General features: G+C 41.5%; 1 protein-coding gene across 1 annotated transcript in view; it reads left to right on the top strand.

The window, feature by feature from the left end:
• Positions 1 to 16064: 16064 nt before the first annotated feature.
• The window catches only part of CERK (ceramide kinase), a gene marked incomplete at its 3' end in the record, with an annotated part of 39239 nt that continues 31865 nt past the window's right edge, over positions 16065 to 23438 (top strand). Inside the window, exon 1 of the mRNA XM_080638945.1 lies at positions 16065 to 16223. Within this exon, the coding sequence (XP_080495071.1) occupies positions 16085 to 16223 (139 nt within the window). The 5' untranslated portion in view covers positions 16065 to 16084. The remainder of the gene's footprint in view (positions 16224 to 23438) is intronic.

Raw genomic sequence — 23438 nt, 5'->3', positions numbered from 1 at the left:
TGTTAATAAATCCTTGTTTGCATTAAGGTTCTCCTTTGTTGAAGGCAAAGGACCATTCATCAGCACTCTGCATCTCATTGCTCTTTTCAGTTTACTCAAGCATGTCTGGAGCGGGGCTGGGGGGCCTTTGGCTCCACTGGAAACATTATGTCATTATCTCAACAAGATGTTGTCATGCCAGGAAAGGATCAATACTTTGATGAGGAGCTGCTGGCTCAAAACCATGTTGTTATTTTATAAAGGACAACTTGGAACACTTTTCAAGGCATTTCCCATGGTATAAAGCTCCAGGGACTTGATTTGTCTCTCTGCCTAGTAAACTGATTTGATTCATCTGAAAATACGTGTCTGCCAACCTCAGATAACAAGAAAAATTGCAACTTCTGCCCACGTTAGTCTTCAGCCTTTCAGCTATTTCAATAGTATGCTGTCTTTGTGAAGGAAGTACTTCACATACCACCGATTAATCAGTGGGGAAGGGAGGGAAAGGCTTTAGCCCTTTTCCTGCTGCTGACACCAGTCAAGTCTAGCCTTTAGTCTGTGTGACCACACAGCCCCAGGAATGCTGCACTGCGCAGGGTGCAAGGGCTGGCAGCCCCACAATAACTCATGTGACTTTGAAAGGGCATTGTGCTGCAATCCTTCCATCCATCCTAGCCTGCTCCCCTTCCAGGCTCCGGTGCCAGTGCTGTCAAACGTGTCCTCCTCAGGGTCTACAGCACAGACAAACCAGGACAGCTGCATGCCTCTGGGTCAATGTGTTGTGAAAGGCAGGACAGCTAGAGCTAAAGGGCTCTCTGTAGAAACAAGTTCAGCTCTCTGCTGAGGAGTAAGTCTCAGAAGAGATTAAGAGTTGTTCAGGGTGCTAATCCAACATTGCTTTGGATAATATCACTGGTATACAGCAATCAAGGATTGTGCAATGGTGAGTGAAATGGATTAAAAAATCTGTTGGTAGAATTTTGTATCCTCTTCACACTCTCAGAGATGGCTTTAGCAGAAAGGCTGTATGGAAGTCCTGTAGCTCTGCATGAGCAGCCTGTCATCTGAAGGGCAAACACTACTTGGCTAGCTGCTGGCTTCATGGGTTAAATGAGCCCTCCTGTTGGCTCATTTAATCCTCCTGTTGGCTCAAGTCCTAAGTAACCCAATTTAAGGATTTAGATGCTCAAAGACAAGGAATTATTGTTTGTTTGTCTTCATTGAAAAGGAAAATAATTGCTCCAATAACCTTAAGAAATATGGAAAAGGAAAAAGGGAGGACTCAGCATCTTTTCATGATATATAGATGCACATATTACTTTTTATGTTAATATAATACTTTTTATGTTTATACTATGGGTGATAAAAACTCAGCACAGTTTTGAATGAATTTGAATTGTCTTTAAAGAAGTTGATCATTGGTTTTATTATAGTAAACAGATGTTTACCTTAACAGAAGGCAAGTTTAACAATGTCTGATCACTTCTATCATATTAGTTCAGGTCTACTTTGTCAAAAATGCTCCCTGGTTCTTCCTTGTGTTCTGGGGTGCTGAACATCTTGAAGAATTCATGTCCATTCTAGGCAAATTTAACTGTTACATATCACTATTGAAACTTTGATTACATTTGGATTGTAAGAGCTTCAGAATTATTGACAAAAACATTGCTTCATCTTATTTTCTTCAAACCTAAACAATGCAGAACCTGCTTTTCATACAAAAATAATGGGATTCTTTACGTCTGGAGGGAAGAGCAGCCTGAATACTTATTTCACGTTAAAAGAATTGCTCAGTGTTTGTTTGCTGTTTTGTTTCTTTCAACAGTGAAGCCATACAATCCTTTCCTCTGGCAGAAGAAACAGGCAAGCAACTTTGTCAGTGCTGTTGCGAAAAGCCTTTCATAGCATCCATCAGCTCCCACAAACTTCAGTGCACTTGTTCATCTCTTTGATACCAAGGAAAAAGGATCAATATCTGAGAGGTCTTTTGTAGGCCTAGGAGTCCTGAAGAAATCAGCCAGCAATAGGCATCTGTGGTCCTCTGAATGTTTATTCTTCCGTGCAGCCTTTTTTCTGTTACCACCCGCTCATCTAACCTGCATTGCTATAGATTTTCCTGTGGCAGGTAGGCTTCAATATACACATATGCAATGCCTGGGAGAAACTGAACCTAGGTGGTAAGGTTTCACACTGCACTGAGAAACACTGATTTTTATAAAGAGTCCAGATGCAGATGTTATGGATTTTAAGAGCTGTAACCTTGAACAAAGACATTTTTTTTTCTCTGAAATATTCTAAGGACTTCTGTAGCAGACACATGAAAGAATAGCCTTGTGTGCTTTTGAGAGAGGACTGGGATTCATGACTTGATCCCATTCTGTTACAATTAGTGTACTTCATTTGTCCTCTGTTATGCAATAAAATGAACTCATTGCAGCATCACTGCGTAAGTGGCTCTCACTGTCATTTCATACATGATCAATGCTTTTTCTCATCTAAGCTGGCAAAAATAAAAATTCCTCTTAATATCCCTCATATAAAAGTATTATCAAAGCCCAGTGTGTTGGTTTCAGCTTTCTGTTGACCAAATATTGCACTTCCAATATCTGATTTTTTCTATGGAAGAAAGCATGTAGTGCAGGAGTGATTTTCCACTTGCAGAGGAGGATCCAGGGAATTCTTTCCTTGTCACCAACATTTCCATCCTGTACAAAACCATGAACAGAGTTTTGCAGTTACTGATAATTCCTCTTTGAGAAAGAGCAAGCATTTTCCTCTGAAATTGCTATTAGTACCTTATTATGAGATTATGATAAAAGCTCTCCCTGGAGTCTGCCAGCAAAACAGCTGCTGAAGTAGATGTCTTGGTACTGCTTAGCACTGTAATGTTTTGGTAATCTCATTCTTGAAGATCAAGTTAATTATCATTTGCAACATGGCCAGGTGTCAAAGACCAAAATGTTCTGGCATGTTGAACCTGGCCTTTTTCACATCAGCGTGACCTCTGGGCTGCTAATGTGAATCTGCATTTTTGAACCTAACTGCTTTGTTAGTAGCGTTAGTGTATTAGGAGGCAAAGACTGTTTATTACAGTAACTGCAATATTGACAACATTATCATTGAAAAATGTTAATATGGAAAAGGAGAAAAACAGTCCTTGAAGGGCACATCCTACTCTATCCCACACTAAGAAGTGTTGCCCTTAAATAAATGGATGACTGGAGTGGGGATTTCTGCTTGAGACAAGTAAAAAAAATCTGTGTGTTTATCTATTTTAAGGGAGGTTTTGTCAATTCATATCTTCCCTATGCATGCTTTCCAGAGATTTAGCAAAAGAATATTGACTTACAAAAAAAAAAAAAAATTCTTCCTAATTCCAGTGCTATGATTTGCCTATACAAACGCTTACAAAAACTCCTTGAGCAGCAGTAGTATAAAGTGTGCCAAATATATTCAGCTGTTTACTTTCAAGCTGAGCAGTGCTGCAGGGATCTTGGCATATGGCCCCCACTATTTGAAATCAGGAAATTCCCACTAGGCCTGAGACCAAACACCTTCTTGCAGCCATTTGGTGGGCTTTTACTACTGTGGTGTTTTAAAAGGCTGGTGCTTAGCAGCCCCTCACTGCCCAGGGATCCAGCTGATTTGCTTCACAGAGTGCTGTTCAGCCTGCCTTGGTTGCAGACACAATTCAGCCACTCCCAGCTGTGTTCTGCCCACTTACAGCAATGATTAATTTCTTCCCAAGATTTCAATATAAAAGTCGTCTGCACTGAGTAATGGGCACTGCTTCTGTTCTGCATTGCTACGTTTTTTAGTATCAAGGTGGTGAATGATTCTTTTTTCACATTGAATTTTCAGAAATACCATCTCATACATTCCTGGTTTTATTCTAGTGGCCCTACAGAAGCAGGCTGAAAACAAATCTGTAACTGAAAATTGTATTTTTATGTGAGAGGCAGCTTTTAATCTCTTTAAACAATACATACTACATGTTGATTAATACATATTAATAAAAACTGTTCATGAAGTCTTGAAGTCTGGCTTCCTTTCTGATTATTCATTTTTCACCAGTTTGGTGTTTCTGATGTGTGTTTATTCTAAGCAGGGCTCAGAGCTCTGGAGGGATGAACACACGATAATGCCAGTAAAGGGTAGAAAAGCTGATTGCAGACTGCAAAGTTGGTAGGCCCAGCACTTTCTATATTTGTTGCCAAAGGTAGCATCCCCATGGCTTCTCATGGCAACTGCACTGCTGCAGTTCAGACTAGTGCCCAACCATATAGGGAGGTTGACTGCATTGCAGCTTGAGAAATTAAGAATGATTAAAAAACATTCATGTTTAATGCTCTAGAATATTATAATAAAGAAAGCTTCTGTATTTGAATCATGTTCCAACAAGCCATGAAAATATTCTTAAAGTTGCATCATTTTGCATCCAGGAGAAAAACCTTAAGATCTGTTGAACATCCCTTGATTTGATGAAAGCTTTTGACCACTCAGAAGTGAGCTGGATTTTGAAGCATGATGGAAGGATGGGGCTGTCTGAAAGAGCTTCCTTTGGGTACCGTAAAGGTCAGTGGAATTCCAAGCCAATCATTTCCCCAAAGCAACCAGTAGCAAATGAGATTGCATCTTAGGGACTGCATTGTTCGTGCCATTTTGTGCATTTGTGCTATACAATGCCCTAAAACAATCAGCAGTGTTCACTTCTGAACTATTCAAGGCTGCAAAAACTCTTGCAGGATTTGATCATTCACTAGTACCCTGTTCTAAACAAGATATTTAGTTTACAGGCTGGTTTTCTGCTTATGTTTTCAGCCTTCATATATTGCTGACTCCAAGGAAAACGAAAGATTATGTGCTAAAGAAGAAACACATTATGCCTTCCACATTCATCGATAGAAATAAACTTGAAATTTAATGTGCTTATGCAGTTTAGCTATTGCATCAGCATGAAAGTAGCTTCTTCACCAAATTAAAGTGACACAGCACTCCCGTGCTTACAGTGCTCCTATATGAGTCAGAGATTCTGCATAGAAAATGCAACCAGCCATAGATTTCCACTTACTGAAAACTGCCATGACAGGATTCTGTGTACCTGCTCGTAATGAAATAGTATACCTTTTTGTCTTTAGTCAGATTGATTGAACGCGACTAAATGCATCATTAATAATGATGTCCCGGCAGCACGGATAATAGGTGTGGTTTGTGTAGACCATACGTAAGTGACCAAGCAGTTCTCATACAGTGAGCTGGAACGTTTGAAAAGGAGAATGGATGATGAGACATTATTCAAAGGTACCCTAGAAGGACTGAACACACCCTGCCAGCTAATGCTTCTGGATTCCTAAAACAAAAGAGGAGTCCTCTGCATGGGCTTAAAAGTAGCTGCAGATGTCAGCATGTTAGCACCTACCTCCTTATGGCAACAGCATCTTTGACTCTGAGACCAATGAACATGATTCTAATTTCACAGGGCATTTCACTAGCTGTCTATTACATCTTTCAACAAAAAATGGATATGAAAGGAATAAGAGATTCTATACTATTTATATAATGTACTGTAGAAGATCAGTTGTAGAAGAGGACAGATATGCATTATGTGTTGTATTATTGCTGGATTGGGGAAGAACAGATCATAGGATAAGTTGCACAGTTGCTGTAGAGGATGTCTCTGTAGATTCAGTCCAAGATGGATAAATACAAGATTTACTCAGGCCTAATAATAGCCTCACAATTGAAAACTGTTAAAAAACAGGATATTTTAATTTTAAGGTTAACAGAAGGTTTGCACATGAGCTGCTGCCTCTTGAAGGTACTGAGATATCAGCTTAAGGCCATTATAACTCAACCATCATTTTGCTTAAAATACATTTGGTTTTGGTTTGGAGAAACTTTCAATTTCTTTAGGATTAACAAATTACGTTTCAAAGGTAGAGAAGTCTATCTGCATTGTACTTTCATTACTCTGGAGTATAAAGTAGCAGGTGAAGTGTTAACATCATTATTACCCAGTGAATTTGGAGATGCAGGTAAATCATTTTTCACCTGGCTGTACGTGCATACCTGCACACATACCCATACACTTTGCAGTCATAATGTCTTCAGAAAGTGAAAGGAATTAATGTTTTCAGTTTTATTTTATAGATTTCTCATGTTGGGTTTTATCTGATCATTTTCAGAGAGATGTGTTGCCATTAAGTTATGTAGAAAGAGTTTATGTGTTTTAACCCAACTTCAAGCTATGTTGCTGTCAACCCTATTATGTGTGTTTGTCTAATCAAACACATACGACATTGCTTGGCTTCTGAAACAGTGGATTGTGAGTAAGGGAGTTCGTGCTGGTGAAAAAGGGAAGATGTAGGGGTTTTTTTTCCTACTCTTGTCCTGTTTGTATTTGGGCACTGTCTACTTCCCTTAAGCCTATAGTTGTGTTTCTGTTTTTTAACAAGATAGTCCATAGCACACTTCTCTATTTTTCTCTCTCCACTTCATGTTCTATCCCACAGTGTTTCAAAATGCTTCTTTCCAAAACCAGAATGATTTGTGATGTTGATATCATCAGCCATATGGTCAATTGAGTAAATCACAAGTGATTGCTTGGTAGCCAGTAGTTGCTATCTGTGAATGACACACATAGCACTGCATTCATTTCTGTCCTAAGAATTCTAGTCACAGTCTCAAAATCTGCTAAAAAAAAAAAAAAAAAAAAAAAACAACAAAAAAAAAAAAAAAACCCAAAAAACCCCAAAACGGCAAGAGGAATGAAATATTGTACAACTCCATTTTAGACTGAATTTTTATTTCAACTCAGTATACTTGTCTCTTTTCTATTATAATTGTTGTCTGGCCATTCATAGGTTTATTGTATGCCCATCCTACTGTTACAGAGGAGGAAATTTCTCCCAGCTAAATCTAGAATGAATGTGTTATTAGTTCAAATTTTGTTACTACATTTCCTTTTCTAATCAAGGCAAAGAATCTGCAGTTAACAATGTAATCTTTTTTCCTGTTGACTTGCTCGTATAGATACAACCATAAAAGCAATTGGTTTGAATGGTTTCTTTGCACTCAAGTTCTTTTTTGAAACACTGATTACTCCTAATTGTCATTTCTTAGCCACAATGATTTAGGATTATGTTTTTCAGAGTCATGATTTCCTCAGAACTATTCACATTAAACCGTCTGGAGATAGTTTTGAGGTGATTGATTTTTCAAAGCATTGAAGTGAAGTTTGATTCATAGTTCTAAGTGAGTTGGTTGACTAAATCCCTGTGCAGTCTTTTAAAAATGTACAACTTCTATCAAAACCTACAATATCCATAAATTGTATTTAGAATGACATCTAGGCTAGCCAACTCTAAATATGTTCCAAATAAAATGGTGTGCTCCAGATTAGTCAGTCATTGCCACCTGGCATGACAAACAGATTACAAATATTTATCAGGTTACTCCTCAGTCTTTGAATTTGTTTTTCAGTGTACTCAGCACTGTCTCCAGGGTGACTGGCATCCCTTTAAACAACTATGAAGTCACGTACAACAAATTCCCTTAAATATATTTTTTTGCCAAAATTAAACATTTAACTTCAGTTATGAACAGATCCTCTTTGTTCACCGTTGCCCTCTTTTTTGCTGTGTCTGATTTTGTATTCTTTTCTTAGCTTTCCATTTAATTTTGATACCAGAAAATCAAAGAGAGAAGACACCAATTCAAGTCAATATGCATGCAGAGATGTCAAAAGGCATCTGCTCTGCTTTGTGGATTTTATGCAAAGTATTGGCATGTATTTGCGTTCTCGTATCACTGATTCAGACAGCTTCATATCAGCTATCATCATCTCTACTACAGTAGTCAGCTGAAAAACAGTCAAAGTGAAAATTACTCTATTCAGAGAAACAGCTTCAATCTATATTTGATCTGATCGTTCAGAATCTTCATTTTTGAAAGAGAATTTCACCTGCATTTCTAGGCATATACTTTAGGTTTATGATACATTCTTAAAATATTATATCAACCACAGAAAGTAACACTGCTAATTAAATCACATTAATTAATTAAACCTGTTTCAAGGAGGCAATTCACTGGCATTTAAAGATGAAAAAACCCTTCCTTCTTCTATTTTAAATCCACAAACACAACTTTAAAAGAATCTAAAACCAGGATCTTTGACTTTGCAAAGATAGATGTTATTAAAATATACATTTATGCATCAGTTAACATTCCAATAATATAACGAATCAATAACAAGACTGATGAGGCTATGTCTAAAGACTGATAAGATTGAGAAAACCTTTTTGTGTGTGTGTGTATTTCATATACTCTTATAATTTCTGAATTAATTGTGTTCTGATCAAGGTATTGTGCAGGATTGCTTTTTTATGCTGAAACTGAAGTGTGGGGATAGTTTGAATAAAAATATGAAACTATAACTTTTGACTACTAATCATGAATTTTTCAACATGGACTATCAGGAAAGTCAAGTGTGTGATCTAATGCTACTTGACTTCAAAATGACAGTACTCATAAGAAAGAGAGAGTTTTATGTGTCATTTTTTACTTTAGCCAAATGTCTTTGCCATTCTGAGCATCCTTCTTCCTCATATAGTAACTCTGCTATCTTGTAAATAGTGGCTATGTCTTAGAACATCTTTTGCTTTTGTAAGAAAACAGACCTCAAGATCCATCCTTAACTGCAATTATTTGTAGTCTTGTAGAGGTACTGAAAAAAGCGCGAGCTCATGAATATCAAGTCAGAAGTAGAGGTATTCCAAAGAGACTGGTGTGAATGCTTGTGTTTCAGGGTACGTTTGATAGATGATAAGTTCCCTGGGACAAAAACTGATTAAAGTGTTGAAGAACCTTCCGAATGTCAAGAAGAGAGCAGGAGGACTTTTTGATCGCTGGTGATTAGTCATTTCACTAGCTTCTCAAAGAGCTCAATCTAACTGTGATCACAGGTATGATTATCTTTTAGGCATAAATGGCACATCAGTGTCATTTCCTCAGTAATAAGGAAAAAAGAAAGAAATTTTTTTTAAGATAATATGAATTACTTTTATATTTCATCTCATTCACCGTGTATCACCTAGAGATTTTATTCTGACAGCTATACCGAGACAAAAACTTTTTAAAAGAATGTAGATTCTTCTCATATACCCACAACTGAAGGAAGTAAATCATATTTTTCAATGTGTTGGTTTCTGTAATGAGATCATTTTATTTTCAAATTATTTCATTAGTTGATGACATTAAGTCTTATAAATATACTGCCCAGACCTTCCTCTTCTCTTTCAGAAGAACTTGCTTCTGGTTTGGTTTACTTTCTCTTTGGAAAGGGACTGTTTCTACTGCCTCCATAGTCTGTGTGGTTTTTTTTATTTAGGCCACATTGCCTGGTATAAGTCAGAGAAGCCCTAATATGGATTAGAGCCCTGCCTGCTGAATCAGAGTATTTAGAGAAGTACTCTGGGAATGAAAGGTCCAGTTAAAATGGCTCAAATTAGAGGTCTAGAAATTAGTTAGGAGGAAAAATACTGTTTTGATGATGATAGAATTTTTTTTTTTGTTAACAATATTTTCATCCTTGTCCTGGGTTCAGCAGCAGCAGTCAGTTTTTCTTCTTCTTAGTAGCTGGTGCAGCGCTGTGTTTTTGACTTTCGGCCTGGGAATAATACTGATAAAGTCAATGTTTTTGGTTGCTGGTCAGAATGTTTACCCTGACCAAGGACTTTGTGAGTCTCATGCTCTGCCAGGGAGGAGGAGAAGCCGGGAGGAAGCAGGGACAGGACACCTGACCCAAACTAGCCAAAGAGGTATTCCATACCACAGCACGTCATGCCCGGGGATGTAACTGGGAGTTACCCGGAAGGGCTGGATCATGGCAGGGTGGGGGCGAGGTACCGGTCGGTGAGCGGTTGTATTCTCTTCCCTTGTTATTTCCTTTATTATTATTGGTGGTAGCAGTAGTGATTTGTGTTATACCTTAGTTATTAAACTGTTCTTATCTCAACCTGTGGGAGTTGCATTCTTTCGATTCTCTTCCCCGTCCCTCCAGGAGTGGGGGGAAGGAAGGTGGGGGGGGAAAGTAGACTGCGTGGTTCTAATTTACGGCCTGGGCTTAAACCACGACAATCCTGAAGCTCTTTTATTTCATAGATTGGAGCCCACACTTGAAAGTTGTCGATAGTGTCATGCTGATGGCACACACATGCCCTATAATTGTATAAAAACACCTTCAGGCAGATTTATAGACCATCAGAAAATCTTAAGTGCAAGAGTTAGTATATGTGATGGAGGTTACTGTTGAACATGACACATCTCCTCAGGTCCCACAGTTTTGTACGCCTTCAGGTTCCTTAGATGGTCTCAAACCTGAGTTCTGCCTCTTCAGTTATCCTTGTCCGTGATGACTGCAGGGTAAGACCTACTTCACCTATTCAATCATTCTTACCAGAGCAGAGCAAACACTTCTTATACACCCCCTTACACACACTGTATCCTGCACCCTGCAAGGCCATCAGGAAGATAACTAATCTCAGATTCCTGTATTGGTTTCTTAAAACAAGATGGAAGACCAGTGGCTCCTAGCTCTTTCAACAAATTACAACAATTTCTCAACTTAAGAGCAAAGCTGCACGCTGCCAGAGAGCATTATCATTCTGTCAGACAGTAAATTAGTAATTTCATTGTTTCTTAAAAGATTGCAGGTAGATGAGACGGAGGTCTTTCAGCTCCTCAGGGAGTCCAGTTGAGGATAATAATTAAAATAGGAATGAGCATCTAACCAGAGAAATACTAATCAGTACTTCTGTGTATATCCGTAGGTGGGAGTCACAGCTGTAACAGCTCGAAACAAATCATATTTAGTGTTTTTCACAGTGATAGGTAATTGAGACAGAGAATACGGAGATAGGTTGGAGCTTTGGAAGAAAGGAAGGGTTGTGTAAACTTCCATGGTTCAGGAACAGCATGCAACATTTCACTTTCCATTAAAACAAAGTATCTTCTGGATTCATTCCCACACTCTCCAGTATATCAACTACTTTCTCTCAATTACCTTTTGGCTCAAGTGAATAAAAAGCTGCAATCATCCTTTTTGACAAGCCTTCAAAACTGTTTTCCAGATAATTTCCAATAATAAATGTAATTTAAACTTTTATGATAAAAGCATAGAAGTGCTTTAAAATAGCCCAGGTATTTTTCTAGAGAACATGATGTCATTCTTTCCATCAGCAGCCACTCACGCTTTAGTCTTTGTTTGCTGATAAGCAGAAAAGGAATTAGAATATTAGTCAGTATTTTGATATTTAAAATGAATTATTTTCCTCTGTTCTAATCTCTTTGTTGGTTAGTTTCCATTTTCCAGAAGTATTGCCAAATTTGGCCTTTGGGTGTATTTACACTGTTCTAATGGGAGTTGTGTTTCTGTGTACTTGAGAACAGAATTTGATTCATGTGTAAGTACTTCAATTTGCCTGAGATACACTGAGATAAAAATCTTTTATAATTCCCAAGCAGCTCTCTAAAAAAACTTTCTTCTGACATTTTCTTTGTGGAAGAAAATAAATACTTCATAGTTATCTGTGGGCAGTAAAAACATCTTCATAAAAATCTGTGATTCCCTCTAAACTTCCAACAAAGAACTGAGTGGCCAAAATATGGTGGAATATGATTCTTCTTTGGTCTCTGGCACACCTATGTGAGTATTATCCAGCTATCACTTTGAAGAAGATATTTTACATTTTTTCACTTCAGATTCACTCTTTCAGGTAAGGTTGGATACACAGTACCTTCTGCTTCTGCCAAGGCATTGCAAGGGAATGCTTGATTTTCACTGTGGAAAAAATCAGTTGCAGTGTCCTAATAGTGAATTGTACCTCCAAAAATTTTAGAAGAGAGATAGCTCAAGTTGGTAATGAATAAAATTAATATTTTGTTAATGCAGGTCATGCTGAAGATTACCTGTGTCTGTTGATTCGAAAGATGTACCTACTTAGCGGTGTCCTTAATTGATTGCCTACCTTATCATGTAATGAACCTGTTAAGTACAACATGAAGTTGCAAGAAGTAAGTACTTTTTATAGAGATCAGAGACTCACAGAATGGTTTGGGTTGGAACAGACCTTTAAAGACCATCTAGTCAAATGCCCCTGCCATGGACATGGACACCTTCCACTAAATCAGGTTGCTCAAAGCCCCATCCAAGCTGGTCTTCAACACTTCCTTGAATGCAGCCACAGCTTCTCTGAACAACTTGTTCCAATGTCTCACAACCCTCACAGTGAAGAATTTCTTCCTAACATCTAATATAAATCTAACCTCTTTCACTTTAAAGCCATTACCCCTTGTCCTATCGCAACAGATCCTACTAAAAAGTCTCTCTCCATCTTTCTTGTTGGCCCCTTTAGGTACTGGAAGTCTGCTCTAAAGTCTCCCCAGAGTCTTGTCCATACTGAACAATTTGCACTCTCTCAGCCTGTTTCCTTAGGAGAAATGCTCCAGCCCTCTGATCATCTTCATAGCCCTCCTCTGAGTCTGCTCTAGCATATCCATGTCTTTCTTGTTCTGCTGGCTCCAGAGTGGAATTGAGTACTCCGGGTGGGGTCTCACCAGGGTGGAATAGAGAGAGAGAATTGATACGCGGGTAGACTCCACAACTCGTTGAAGTTGTAAAGTAAGTATGCTTTATTCAGTGCTGAGGCGCATGCAATTATATGTATGTATATGTATATTATTACAATTATATGTATTACATATATACGCCTCCCTCTACAATTATCCATATGCATGAGGTTACTCAACGCGCCTATACATGTTCATGACCTATACCTGCTTTGTCTTATAATGAGCTAAAAAGTCCTTTGTGCTTGCGCAGTGCCTCCTGGTGATCGTGGGTGAGGGTCTCAGGATGAAGTAAATGGTCTTCCTCAACTTAAACTTTTCACCTCTAGTCGTCACACATGTTCTCTACAACTCTGGTCACTGTCCAAACTGCAAAGCTAGTTTTAACTGAACTAAGTAACTGTTTCTCCCCCTTATCAGTAGCTTATGTTCTGATACTGCATGGTAAACATGATAGGTATTCACTGAATAAGTATGAGCAATCAGTACTTTTGTTAAGCAAACAAAACTCTTTTAATCCCCCTGTACATTAGTTAAACCTCTGTATCAGAATCACCTTCCTCAACCTGCTGACCATACTCCTTTTGATGCAGCCCAGAATATGTCTGGCTTTCTGGGCTGCAAGTGCACATTACCAGGTCACATCAAATTCTTCATCCACCAGTATTCCCAAGTCCTTCTCCTCAGGGCTGCTCTCCATCCTTTTATCCCCTAGCCTGTGATTACCCCAGCCCAGGTGTGGGAGCTTTCACTTTGCTGTGTTGAACTTCATGAGGTTCACATGGGCCCACTCTTCAAGCATGTCAAGGCCCCTCAGGATGGTGTCCCTGCCCTCAAGAGTGTCAACTGCACCACTTGGGCTGGTGTCACTCAAGATGATTGACCTATCATGAACTCCAACACTGGGGAGAGAAAGTTGGCTTTAGAAGTTATGTTGTTTGCTACACAGATAGTAAATGGATCATAGAGATAAACCTTGGAAGTTGTGTTACCCTCCTGCATTCTTCCCATCTGACATTGTGAATTGTACTTGTTGCACAACATACTGTTCCTAAGTTGGGAATCAACTTGTTCCCGACAAGTGCAACCCTTCCTGTGGCCTCTCTGGACCTGTGAGCAAAGTGAGGTGCTTTTACAACCATGCCATTTCTCAGGGTGGAGCCCTGTGATCAGCTGTCTTTAGCACCAAGATTTTAGGTTATAAAACCTGCAGTTTACTGCCATCACTGCATCTGCAGTTCTGTCCCCTTAGTGGTAATTAAAGGCTTATGTAATAAGCAGTAAAACAATAATTGACATGTGTGTGCTTTAGTCTGCCAAGTCAATCATCCTTTAGGAGTTCTTTTTCTGTTAGATTAAGGGGAAAAAAATCAGGAAGTACTAAAACCAATTAGAAAAAAAAAAAAAACCCAAACATTGTACTGGCTCAGATTTGACCTTCACTGTCCAGGGACAGAAACACATATTCAGGGGACTACTAGGGAGTGCCAGAGCAGACCAGGCACAGCACTGGTAAGAAGTGCAAGACATTCCTGTAGTAGCATGGGGGATCTCAAATCATGGACCAAAGCACTGTTACAGTAAAATGATGTAGAAGGAAGAAATAAGTGGCTTCTCCTTGTCTAAAGAACTAAGAAATGTGGATGGCAAATGCCATTCCTGCTAGTGGTGCTAGTACACCTTTGTAGGCTTCTAACAGACCAGAGAATTCTTTATCAGTTCTTTTTTTCACAATTGAAGGCTTCAGCCCTGGCTAAGCCAAAAAGAGTTGTCAAATTAATAATAAAAAGAAATAATCATAGGCAACAGTGATAAAAAAAACCCAAGCTTTTTACTTATTCAGCTAGCATGGATCACAGCATGATATTGATTCAGGTGCCTATAGGCTATAAAAGATTAGATCTACTTTTCCCAGTGCAGAAATATAAATGGGTACCCCTGTGTAGTATTTATTAGAATAAAGCTTTATCCATTAGCTCCTGAAGCATGTCTGAGAGCACCAACAGGACAGCGAAAGCCTCAGCTGCATCCAGAGTACCAGCACTGGGCTGAGGTTTTCACACAGCTGCTTTGGCTTGCAGAATTGGTTGCAAATAGTGGAAAGGAAATGTGCTAGATATAGTACAACAAAAAGGATGTTCCCAGCTCAGGGATCTTACCATCCAAGTGTAAGAGGGATGATAACAGCGGATGGAGCTGGCAAAATGCAAAGAACCAGTGAGATGCCAGTGACTGCTCGGAAATGGATTTGGCAGACTGATGTTCACAACAGGCTTTTGAAATAAACAAACTTTACGTTATCATAGTATAAAGGCTTTTATAGGTGTTTGTGGAAGGAAGGATTAAAAAATGTAAAGGGCAATACAACTGCTTGAAATAAGTGTTGCTTGGAATGCTGAAGGTGTGACATACCTATTTTCAACAGTAAAGGTGGCAACATCGTGTCTGTCAAAGCCAGCAGAACGGATGTTGCACTGATGGACAGGCGATGACAGGTATTCATGGCACAGGGAGGCTATCTTGAACACATGCCTGAGGTGACAGTGCCAAGCTCATTCATTTCCGGAAAATGAAGTGTGAGTGCACTGCAAGGTTCAGAGCAGAGCTCAGTGCAGAAGCTTGTTGGACCTGCAGTGGCTCTGCGCAAAGCCAGCTGGAGCTGCTCGGGATCATCCAGATGAAGCAGAGAACTGGCCTCAGGCTGGACCCACCTGAGAACAGAACAGTGACATTCTTATCTAAACTCTACAGGAAATAATCAGAACCAGTAGGTTTGGAGGAAGATCCGAGGTGGAGCAACTGCCACATGCTCTGGCTGGTATTTTGGATCGGACGCTGATGATTACAGCAATAAAATTCAGGAACACAATGAGGAGAAGATGACAAAGAATGAAGGGTTTAATTATAGTAAATCTGAGTTTAATTATAGTTAGAATCTTTTTTTAAGGCAAACCCCAAAATGTTTCTATGCAACAGAAGGCCAGGTTAGATCGAGTGGTACTGTTTGTGGTGTGATGTACCCATTACATTGTCACTGTCTTGATAAGAGAGGAGTTCGCCGTCACGGTGATGGGCGCTTGGTCCTTCTGAAGAAGACACGAAAGCCACCCAGACACGTTACGGTGCAAGCCCCAGTGTCCCCGCACGGAGTCGTGCCCGTGGAGCCCGTGTCACCCACCAGAGGGATGAGCACACACACCGCGGAGCGAGGGGCTGGCCCCCGCCTCCTCCCCGCGCCGGGCACGGGCACGAGCAGCTCGCCGCGGGATCACCGCGCGGCTCCGCCCCGTCCCGCCGAGACCGGGGAGCCGCGGCCCCGCAGGCCCCGCCCCACGGCGCTGTCGTAGACGCTGACGCCGCGCCCCGCCCGGGGGCTAGGCCGGGTAGCGGCGGGCGGGGGGCGCCGTTAGCTGCTGGGCTACCCCGGCTGGGCCATGCGGTAGTGGGGTGCGGCGGGCCCGCGCTCTCGGAGGCCATGGAGCAGCTCCCGGGCGGGCGGCGGCCCCGGCTGGTGTCCTCGTTGGGGCTAGGGCAGCGCTCCTGGGAGGTCACCTTAGACGAGGAGCGGGGCCGGCTGTCCTGGCGCGACCCCCGCCCGCCGCGCCGCGGCGATGGTGAGTGGAGCGGCGGGGCGGGCTGCGGCGCCGGCCGGCGTTAGCGCACCTGCTGGGGCCGCCGAAGCGGCCGCCTCCCCTCAGGGGTGCGGGACGGGCCTTCCCCGCGTCCTTTGCAGCGTGGGGCAGCGCGCAGCGCGGCGCGGGTGTGGGTGCCGGAGGGGACGGCCTGCAGTGGCCGGGTCTCACGGCGGCGGCTTAGGGTGCTCTCAGCCGGCGCCGTGTATTTCCTGTACTTGGGCGCCTTTTCGCCCTACAGAAGAAGTGCGGCAGCTGGCGGCACCGGCGTCCTTTCGCGGTCGGCTCCGGCGTTCGGAGTCTGACGGTGGCAGACGGAGAGCGCGTTAAACACACGCGGGCCCGGCCCGGCGGCGGTGGAGACGCGAAAGGGCTGTCAGCAGCCGGCTGTGCTGAACCTGTCAGCCGGTTCCTTGTGAAAGGGAGCTGGAAGCCCTTTGAGCCGCAGCGACCGCGTGGCTCCCTGTGCTGCGGAGAGGGCGAGCGGGGAGTCTGTCCGAGAGTGTGCCTCTGGTCACCGAGGGGAAAGAAAACTGCCCTGCAGCTGGATGATGAAAGCATAGGTTTTGTAGTTGAACCCCATTGTTTCTTGGCACTGGGAGCAAGTAGCAGCATGTAGTTTTAATCCTAGAACCACAGAATAGTTTGGGTTGGAATGGACCTTAAAACTCAGCCAGTTCCAACCCCCTGCCAGGGGCAGGGGCACCTTCCACTAAAGCAGGTTACTGAAAGCTCTGTGCAACCTGGCCTTGAACACTGCCAGGGATGGGGCAGATACAACTTCTTTGGGCAACAAAAGGACATAATAGACTTACAGAACTTTTAAAGCAACCTTTCTTTTTAGGTACGTGATTGTGCTTAAAAAATAATACTGAAGCACTATTTTAGGCTTCCGCCCCCCCTCCCCCCCCCCCCAATAAATAAATAAATAAATTTGTGGGTGTTTTTTAAACTCTTAACTTTCTAAAGAGTTTCATAGGAATTTCCAAAGAAAGTTTAACTTCTGTGAGTTACTTTTTTGGAAATGTTGAACATAGGCTAATAGTTTGTATTGGTGTAACAAAGCTGTTCACCTTTTGTGCAGGTAGAATAGTGCTGACTTATAAAACTGCAGGTGGGAGAGGTTGCTGCGGAAAATACAGAATTGCAGGATAACTGCTGAAAATGGGTGTACATGTATATCAAGCTTTCTGCTACGCTGTAGGTGGTATTTTGTCAGAGTCTCTGACCTGGGCGTTTTTAATATAGTAGTTATTCACATTAATAATATAGCCCTATTAGCAGGGTATGTGAGCATACAGAAATGTGTAATGTTCTTTTCACAGCAGCTGCTGTAGGGTGGAAAACTGCTGTCATTCTCCTCTAAAAGGTTGTAGGTACTGAAACAGAGAGAAACTAATAATAGAAAGCTCAACTAGAAGCTTTTCTGAGAAGAGTTTGAGTATAGATGTCTCCAGTCTCAGGCAAGTTCCCAAACTTAAATAGTTGAATAGTTCTTTCTTTCTTACCATGTATCCTTCTTAAATATTTCCCTGATTTTGTCATAATGTCTTATTGGCCTGAGGCTTTTTGAATAAAGTTGAGGGAGAAGGAGGACTTGAGAAGAAAATGTTGTAGTTTACATAATTGAGAATTGATCATGTTTTAAGTACATCTCTTCTTATTCATAGTAACGTAAAACCAAAGTCTTCTTTCCTTCTGTTCTGTGAGTACAATTTGATTTCATCCAGTTTTTATCAGCAGTACTGCTGAAAAAAGTGAAAATTCCTGGACTTAGTTCAGCATCTGAATGAAATTAAGACTTTAAAAATGAGTTCTTTAATTCTCCCAAGCTTTAATATATTGATGTGACAAGTAAGCTGTATACTTCTCAAAACGAAATAAAATTAGTCCAGAGAAAAAGTGTCTGGATCTTTAATTTAAAATAGAGTTTCAGAGCCTTTTGGGACAGTTGCTCCTGCTGTGTGATGACTTCCTTTAGACCTTGTAAGTTGTAAGTTTTCTCAACTTGGCCAAACCAAGTATGAACCTGTGCTGAATCCTGTTCCATAGCGGATGTAGTGGGACACAATCACTAGATTCTTTCTGAGGCAGTTTCTGAAGTAGTAGCCAGCAGGAGATTCCTTAGGAGGCAAGTCTGGTTACTGAGGGTAGCTGCTGTCCTGTGGCATAGCTATTAACAACATTTTGGAAAATATGACGTGCTATCCAAAGAGAAAAGGGAGGGTGGGAGAAGAAAAAGAAATGCCCGAGTCTTCTGGAGGCACATGTGTAATTTCTGTAGAGAGCAATGTAATACTTGATGTACCACTTCCTCTTAACACCCTGATTAATTCATGTGTTCCTTGCACTTGTGCTTTAGTATGATCACAGTTTGCTGCCCTATTGTCTTTGAGCTCTTTTAAGACCTGGGATGGCTCATTGTGTGCTCTGCAATTATTTTGGAAATACAAGCAATGTACGTGACAGTATATAAATAAACTATAATATGGAAGGTGGTTAGTTAGAAGCATATAATTATAGAGGAGTTGCTTGACCAAGATTGGTATCTTTCTACTATTTAGCCTTTGACTACGTGACTGTGTGTTATGCCTAAATGCAGAGTTGATTAAGCAGTATACAACTGTTGTATTTTTTGTTTAATAGGTAGTTATTACAGTGAGACAGTTGTTTTTAAACTGAAAGAAAACCTCAGTGAGGGCTGCTTATTTTCTGAGTTTTTATTACTGTCTTGGTTTTAGCTACGTATGTAAAATGGTTTGGTACATATTTTGTCAAGGTTTTCAGATGTTGACAGGTAAGAAACTAGAGTTAGGTGTTAGGAAGAGATAGGAAACAACAGAGATTTTGTCCTATTGTCCTTTACAGAATATGGCAAGGTTCTTGTGTTTTCTTATCTTTTTACACTAACATAGAATAGTTAGGGTTAGAAAGGACCTTAAGATGATCTAATTCCAAGCCCCTGCCATGGGCAGGGACATCTCACACTAAACCATGCCACCCAAGGCCTCATCCAACCTGGCCTTGAACACTCCCAGGAATGGAGCATTCACAACTTCCCTGGGCAACCCATTCCAGTGCCTCACCACCCTTACAGTAAAGAACTTCTTCCTTATATCCAATCTAAACTTCCCCTGTTTAAGTTTGAACCTGTTACCCCTTGTCCTGTCACTACAGTACCTAATGAAGAGTCCCTCCCCAGCATCCTTGTAGGCCCCCTTCAAATACTGGAAGGCTGCTCATAAGGTTTCCATGCAATTTCTCCAGGCTGAACAGCCCCAGCTTTCTTAGCCTGTCCTGACACAGGTGTAAGACCTTGCACGTTGCATTACAGAATCACAGAATCCCAAGGGTTGGAAGGGACCTCAAAAGATCATCTAGTCCAACCCCTCTGCAAGAGCAGGGTAACCTAGAGTACATCACACAGGAACTTGTCCAGGCGGACCTTGAATGTCTCCAATGTAGGAGATATTGTAGTATTATTGTACTCAAGGTTGGCACTGGCTCACCTCTCAAATGTGTCAACCTATAGATACATAAATTTAAAGCCAATTCTGTTAAAATGCATTTTATGAAGAAAGAAGTATTAATTCTGGAGAATTTAATGCTATTGTTAAGGAGATACCAACAATAACAAAACCAAAAATGTTTGTTCAGGACATGGCTTGTTTTTAAACAAGCCTATTAACTTTCTTTCCTACTGTTAGACCTTGTTTAACAGCATCATATTTTCAAGTTCTGTCTTCAGTGTAATGAAGTTCCCATTTTCCATTCTTTAGTTGGACTTGTTTAAACTTAGAGGGCAAAGTTTCATCTGAATTTTTTTATGTGTTTCTCTGTTACTCTTAGCTATACACCTTTTTCACACCTTCATCTTCAAATGTTCTGAGGAACATTATTTTTCAACCTTGTAACATTTCTCCATGAGATTTAGTTGTTAATCATTAATAGCCTATGCAAATCTGGACAGATCAATTGTTTTATTGTTTCCTCATGTTGGTGACACAGTCGGGTTTTTATCCAGTAACACATGATAAAACTTCATGTACCAAATTTCATAGCAGATAATATATTGTACACATGTACTTACAGGTATTTTACAGGTATTGGCTAAGATTGTAATGTGCCTGGTACTAAGGCATTACAAACACAGAATGAAATTCCTTTATTTTTTCTATATTTTGAGATTTTTTTATTTGTAAGGTGCAAGCATGAAGGAGATGATCAAACTAGACAGTGAACTGTATGCTTTCACTTCCTTTGTGCTTCTTCTTTTCTGTCTTTTAACCCTTTCTCTAGTCTCTCCCAGGGGATTCTTGTCCCTCTAAGTGTCTTTTCTACCTTTCTCCCCAAATCGCTTGAGGAAGCCTCAGAACTCGTGTTCACAAGACTGATGCCATTCCGATGTTGTGGATTCTAAAGGGTGGTTAGTTTGATAAACACAGTACTGAGACAGCAGAAGTGGGCCTGCTTGGAAGCAAGGTCTGTCCTGCACCTGTAGTGTGTTGACACATCCTTAGTCAAGGTCATTTTTCATCAATCATTCCCAATTGGCAGTGGGCACAGGTAGAAATCTGAACCGTGTTTTTCTCTAGACAGTTCCTCTGACTACATTCAAACAGTAGGATGTGGGGAATAATGGCTTTACAATGCATTGTTTCTTTGGAATATGTTGTCTTCTGGAAGATACTCTAGTCTTCAAAAAGGGCAAGAAGGAGGACCCAGGTAACTATAGACCGGTCAGCCTCACCTCCATCCCTGGGAAAGTGATGGAACACCTTATCCTTGGTGCCATCTTAAGGCATGTCAAGGATAAGAGGGTTATGAGGGGCAGTCAACATGGCTTTACCAAGGGGAAGTCATGCTTGACCAACCTCATAGCCTTTTATCAGGAAATAACATGGTGGATGGATGATGGCAGAGCGGTGGATGTGGTCTACCTTGACTTCAGCAAAGCATTTGACATAGTCTCCCACAGCATCCTCATAGCTAAATTGAGGAAGTGTGGTCTGAATGATCAGGTAGTGAGGTGGACTGCGAACTGGCTGAAGGACAGAAGCCAGAGAGTTGTAGTCTATGGGGCGGAGTCTAGTTGGAGGCCTGTATCTAGTGGAGTGCCTCAAGGGTCAGTACTGGGACCAGTATTATTTAATATATTCATCAATGATTTAGATGAGGGAATTGAGTGTACTATCAGCAAGTTTGCTGATGACACTAAGCTGGGAGGAGTGGCTGACACGCCAGAAGGCTGTGCTGCCATCCAGCGGGACCTGGACAGGCTGGAGAGTTGGGCAGGGAGAAACTTGATGAAATATAACAAGGGAAAGTGTAGAGTCCTGCATCTGGGCAGGAACAACCCCAGGTTCCAGTATAGGTTGGGGAACGACCTGTTAGAGAGCAGTGAAGGGGAGAGGGACCTGGGGATCCTAGTGGATGTCAGGATGACCATGAGCCAGCAATGTGCCCTTGTGGCCAAGAAGGCCAATGGCATCCTGGGGTGTATTAGAAGGGGGGTGGTCAGTAGGTCAAGAGAGGTCCTCCTTCCCCTCTACTCTGCCCTGGTGAGACCGCATCTGGAATATTGTGTCCAGTTCTGGGCCCCTCAGTTCAAGAAGGACAGGGACCTGCTGGAGAGAGTCCAGCGCAGGGCAACTAAGATGATTAAGGGAGTGGAGCATCTCCCTTATGAGGAAACACTGAGGGAGCTAGGTCTCTGTAGTTCGAAAAAGAGGAGACTGAGAGGTGACCTTATTAGTGTATATAAATATATAAAGGAGGAGTGTCACGAGGATGGAGCCAGACTCTTCTCAGTGGCAAACAATGATAGGACAAGGGGTAGTGGGCTCAAACTGGAACACAAGAAGTTCCACTTAAACTTGAGAAGAAACTTCTCAGTGAGGGTGACGGAACAATGGAACAGGCTGCCCAAAGGGTGGTGGAGTCTCCTTCTCTGGAGACATTCAAAATGCGCCTGGACGCCTTCCTGTGTAACCTCATCTAGGTGTTCCTGCTCTGGCAGGGGGATTGGACTAGATGATCTTTTGAGGTCCCTTCCAATCTCTAGCATACTGTGATACTGTGTGAACTGTTGGAACAAGTCCACAGGAGGGCCACGAGGATGATCAGGGGACTGGAGCATCTCCCATATGAAGACAGGCTGAGAAAGTTGGGGCTGTTCAGCCTGGAGAAGAGAAGGCTGCGTGGAGACCCCATAGCAGCCTTCCAGTATCTGAAGGGGGCCTACAAGGGTGCTGAGGATGGACTCTTCATCAGGGACTGTAGTGACAGGACAAGGGGTAATGGGTTCAAACTTAAACAGGGGAAGTTTAGATTTGATATAAGGAAGAAGTTCTTTACAGTCAGGGTGGTGAGGCACTGAAATGGGTTGCCTAAGGAGGTTGTGAATGCTCCATCCTTGGCGGTGTTCAAGGCCGGGTTGGATGAGGCCTTGGGTGGCATGGTTTAGTGTGAGGTGTCCCTGCCCATGGCAGGGGGGTTGGAACTGGATGATCTCAAGGTCCTTTCCAACCCTAAATATTCTATGAAATTCAGTCTCTTGAATCTAGATGTGTATGTTGAAAATGTCACAGTATTTCATCTGGAATTTTATGTAGGAACTATTGTGTGCTGCTTCGTTGAATGTGTTGTGCTGAGCCGAGTGAAATTCTTTCTTTGGTATGGTTCTGAGCGCACTTTTCAACTTTTTTCATTAATGTTCATCTAGTAATTCTGGTGTAAGTACGATTTCTTTGTTGCTGTTAACGTGGCAATAAGATTTTCCATGTTTTGGGAGAAACTTGTCAAGGTGAAGTGGGCATTTTTATACTACATCAGTGAAAGAAGTGGATTATGCTACCTGATAATAGGGTAATTCTGCAAAAGTAGGTGTGTGAAAGGACACTAGTAGATATGTGAACCTTGTTGACCTCTCAAAAGCGGGTGGGAGAGACCTACTTTTTTACACGGCATGTTTTAGTAATCAAATGGCAGATGGGGTCATTGTGTTTGTAGAAGCAGGATTGCTTGTATTTAAGGCTTCTATTTGCTTTCTTTGCAATGGAAACTTTTCCTGTCTGGGAGAAAAGGGGGAGGGGGGAGCTAAGTAGTTGATTTGCTTTCTGATTAGACAATGTATTTTGACTTTCTGCATAACACTAAGTCAAATAGTGATAGTCATATTTGGACTGATAGAAATTC

Source organism: Psittacula echo (assembly GCF_963264785.1).
Source record: "Psittacula echo genome assembly, chromosome: 1".
Classification (NCBI taxonomy): Eukaryota; Metazoa; Chordata; class Aves; order Psittaciformes; family Psittacidae; genus Psittacula; species Psittacula echo.
Note: the sequence above shows the minus strand (reverse complement) of the source record. Positions and strands in the feature narration are given on the sequence as shown.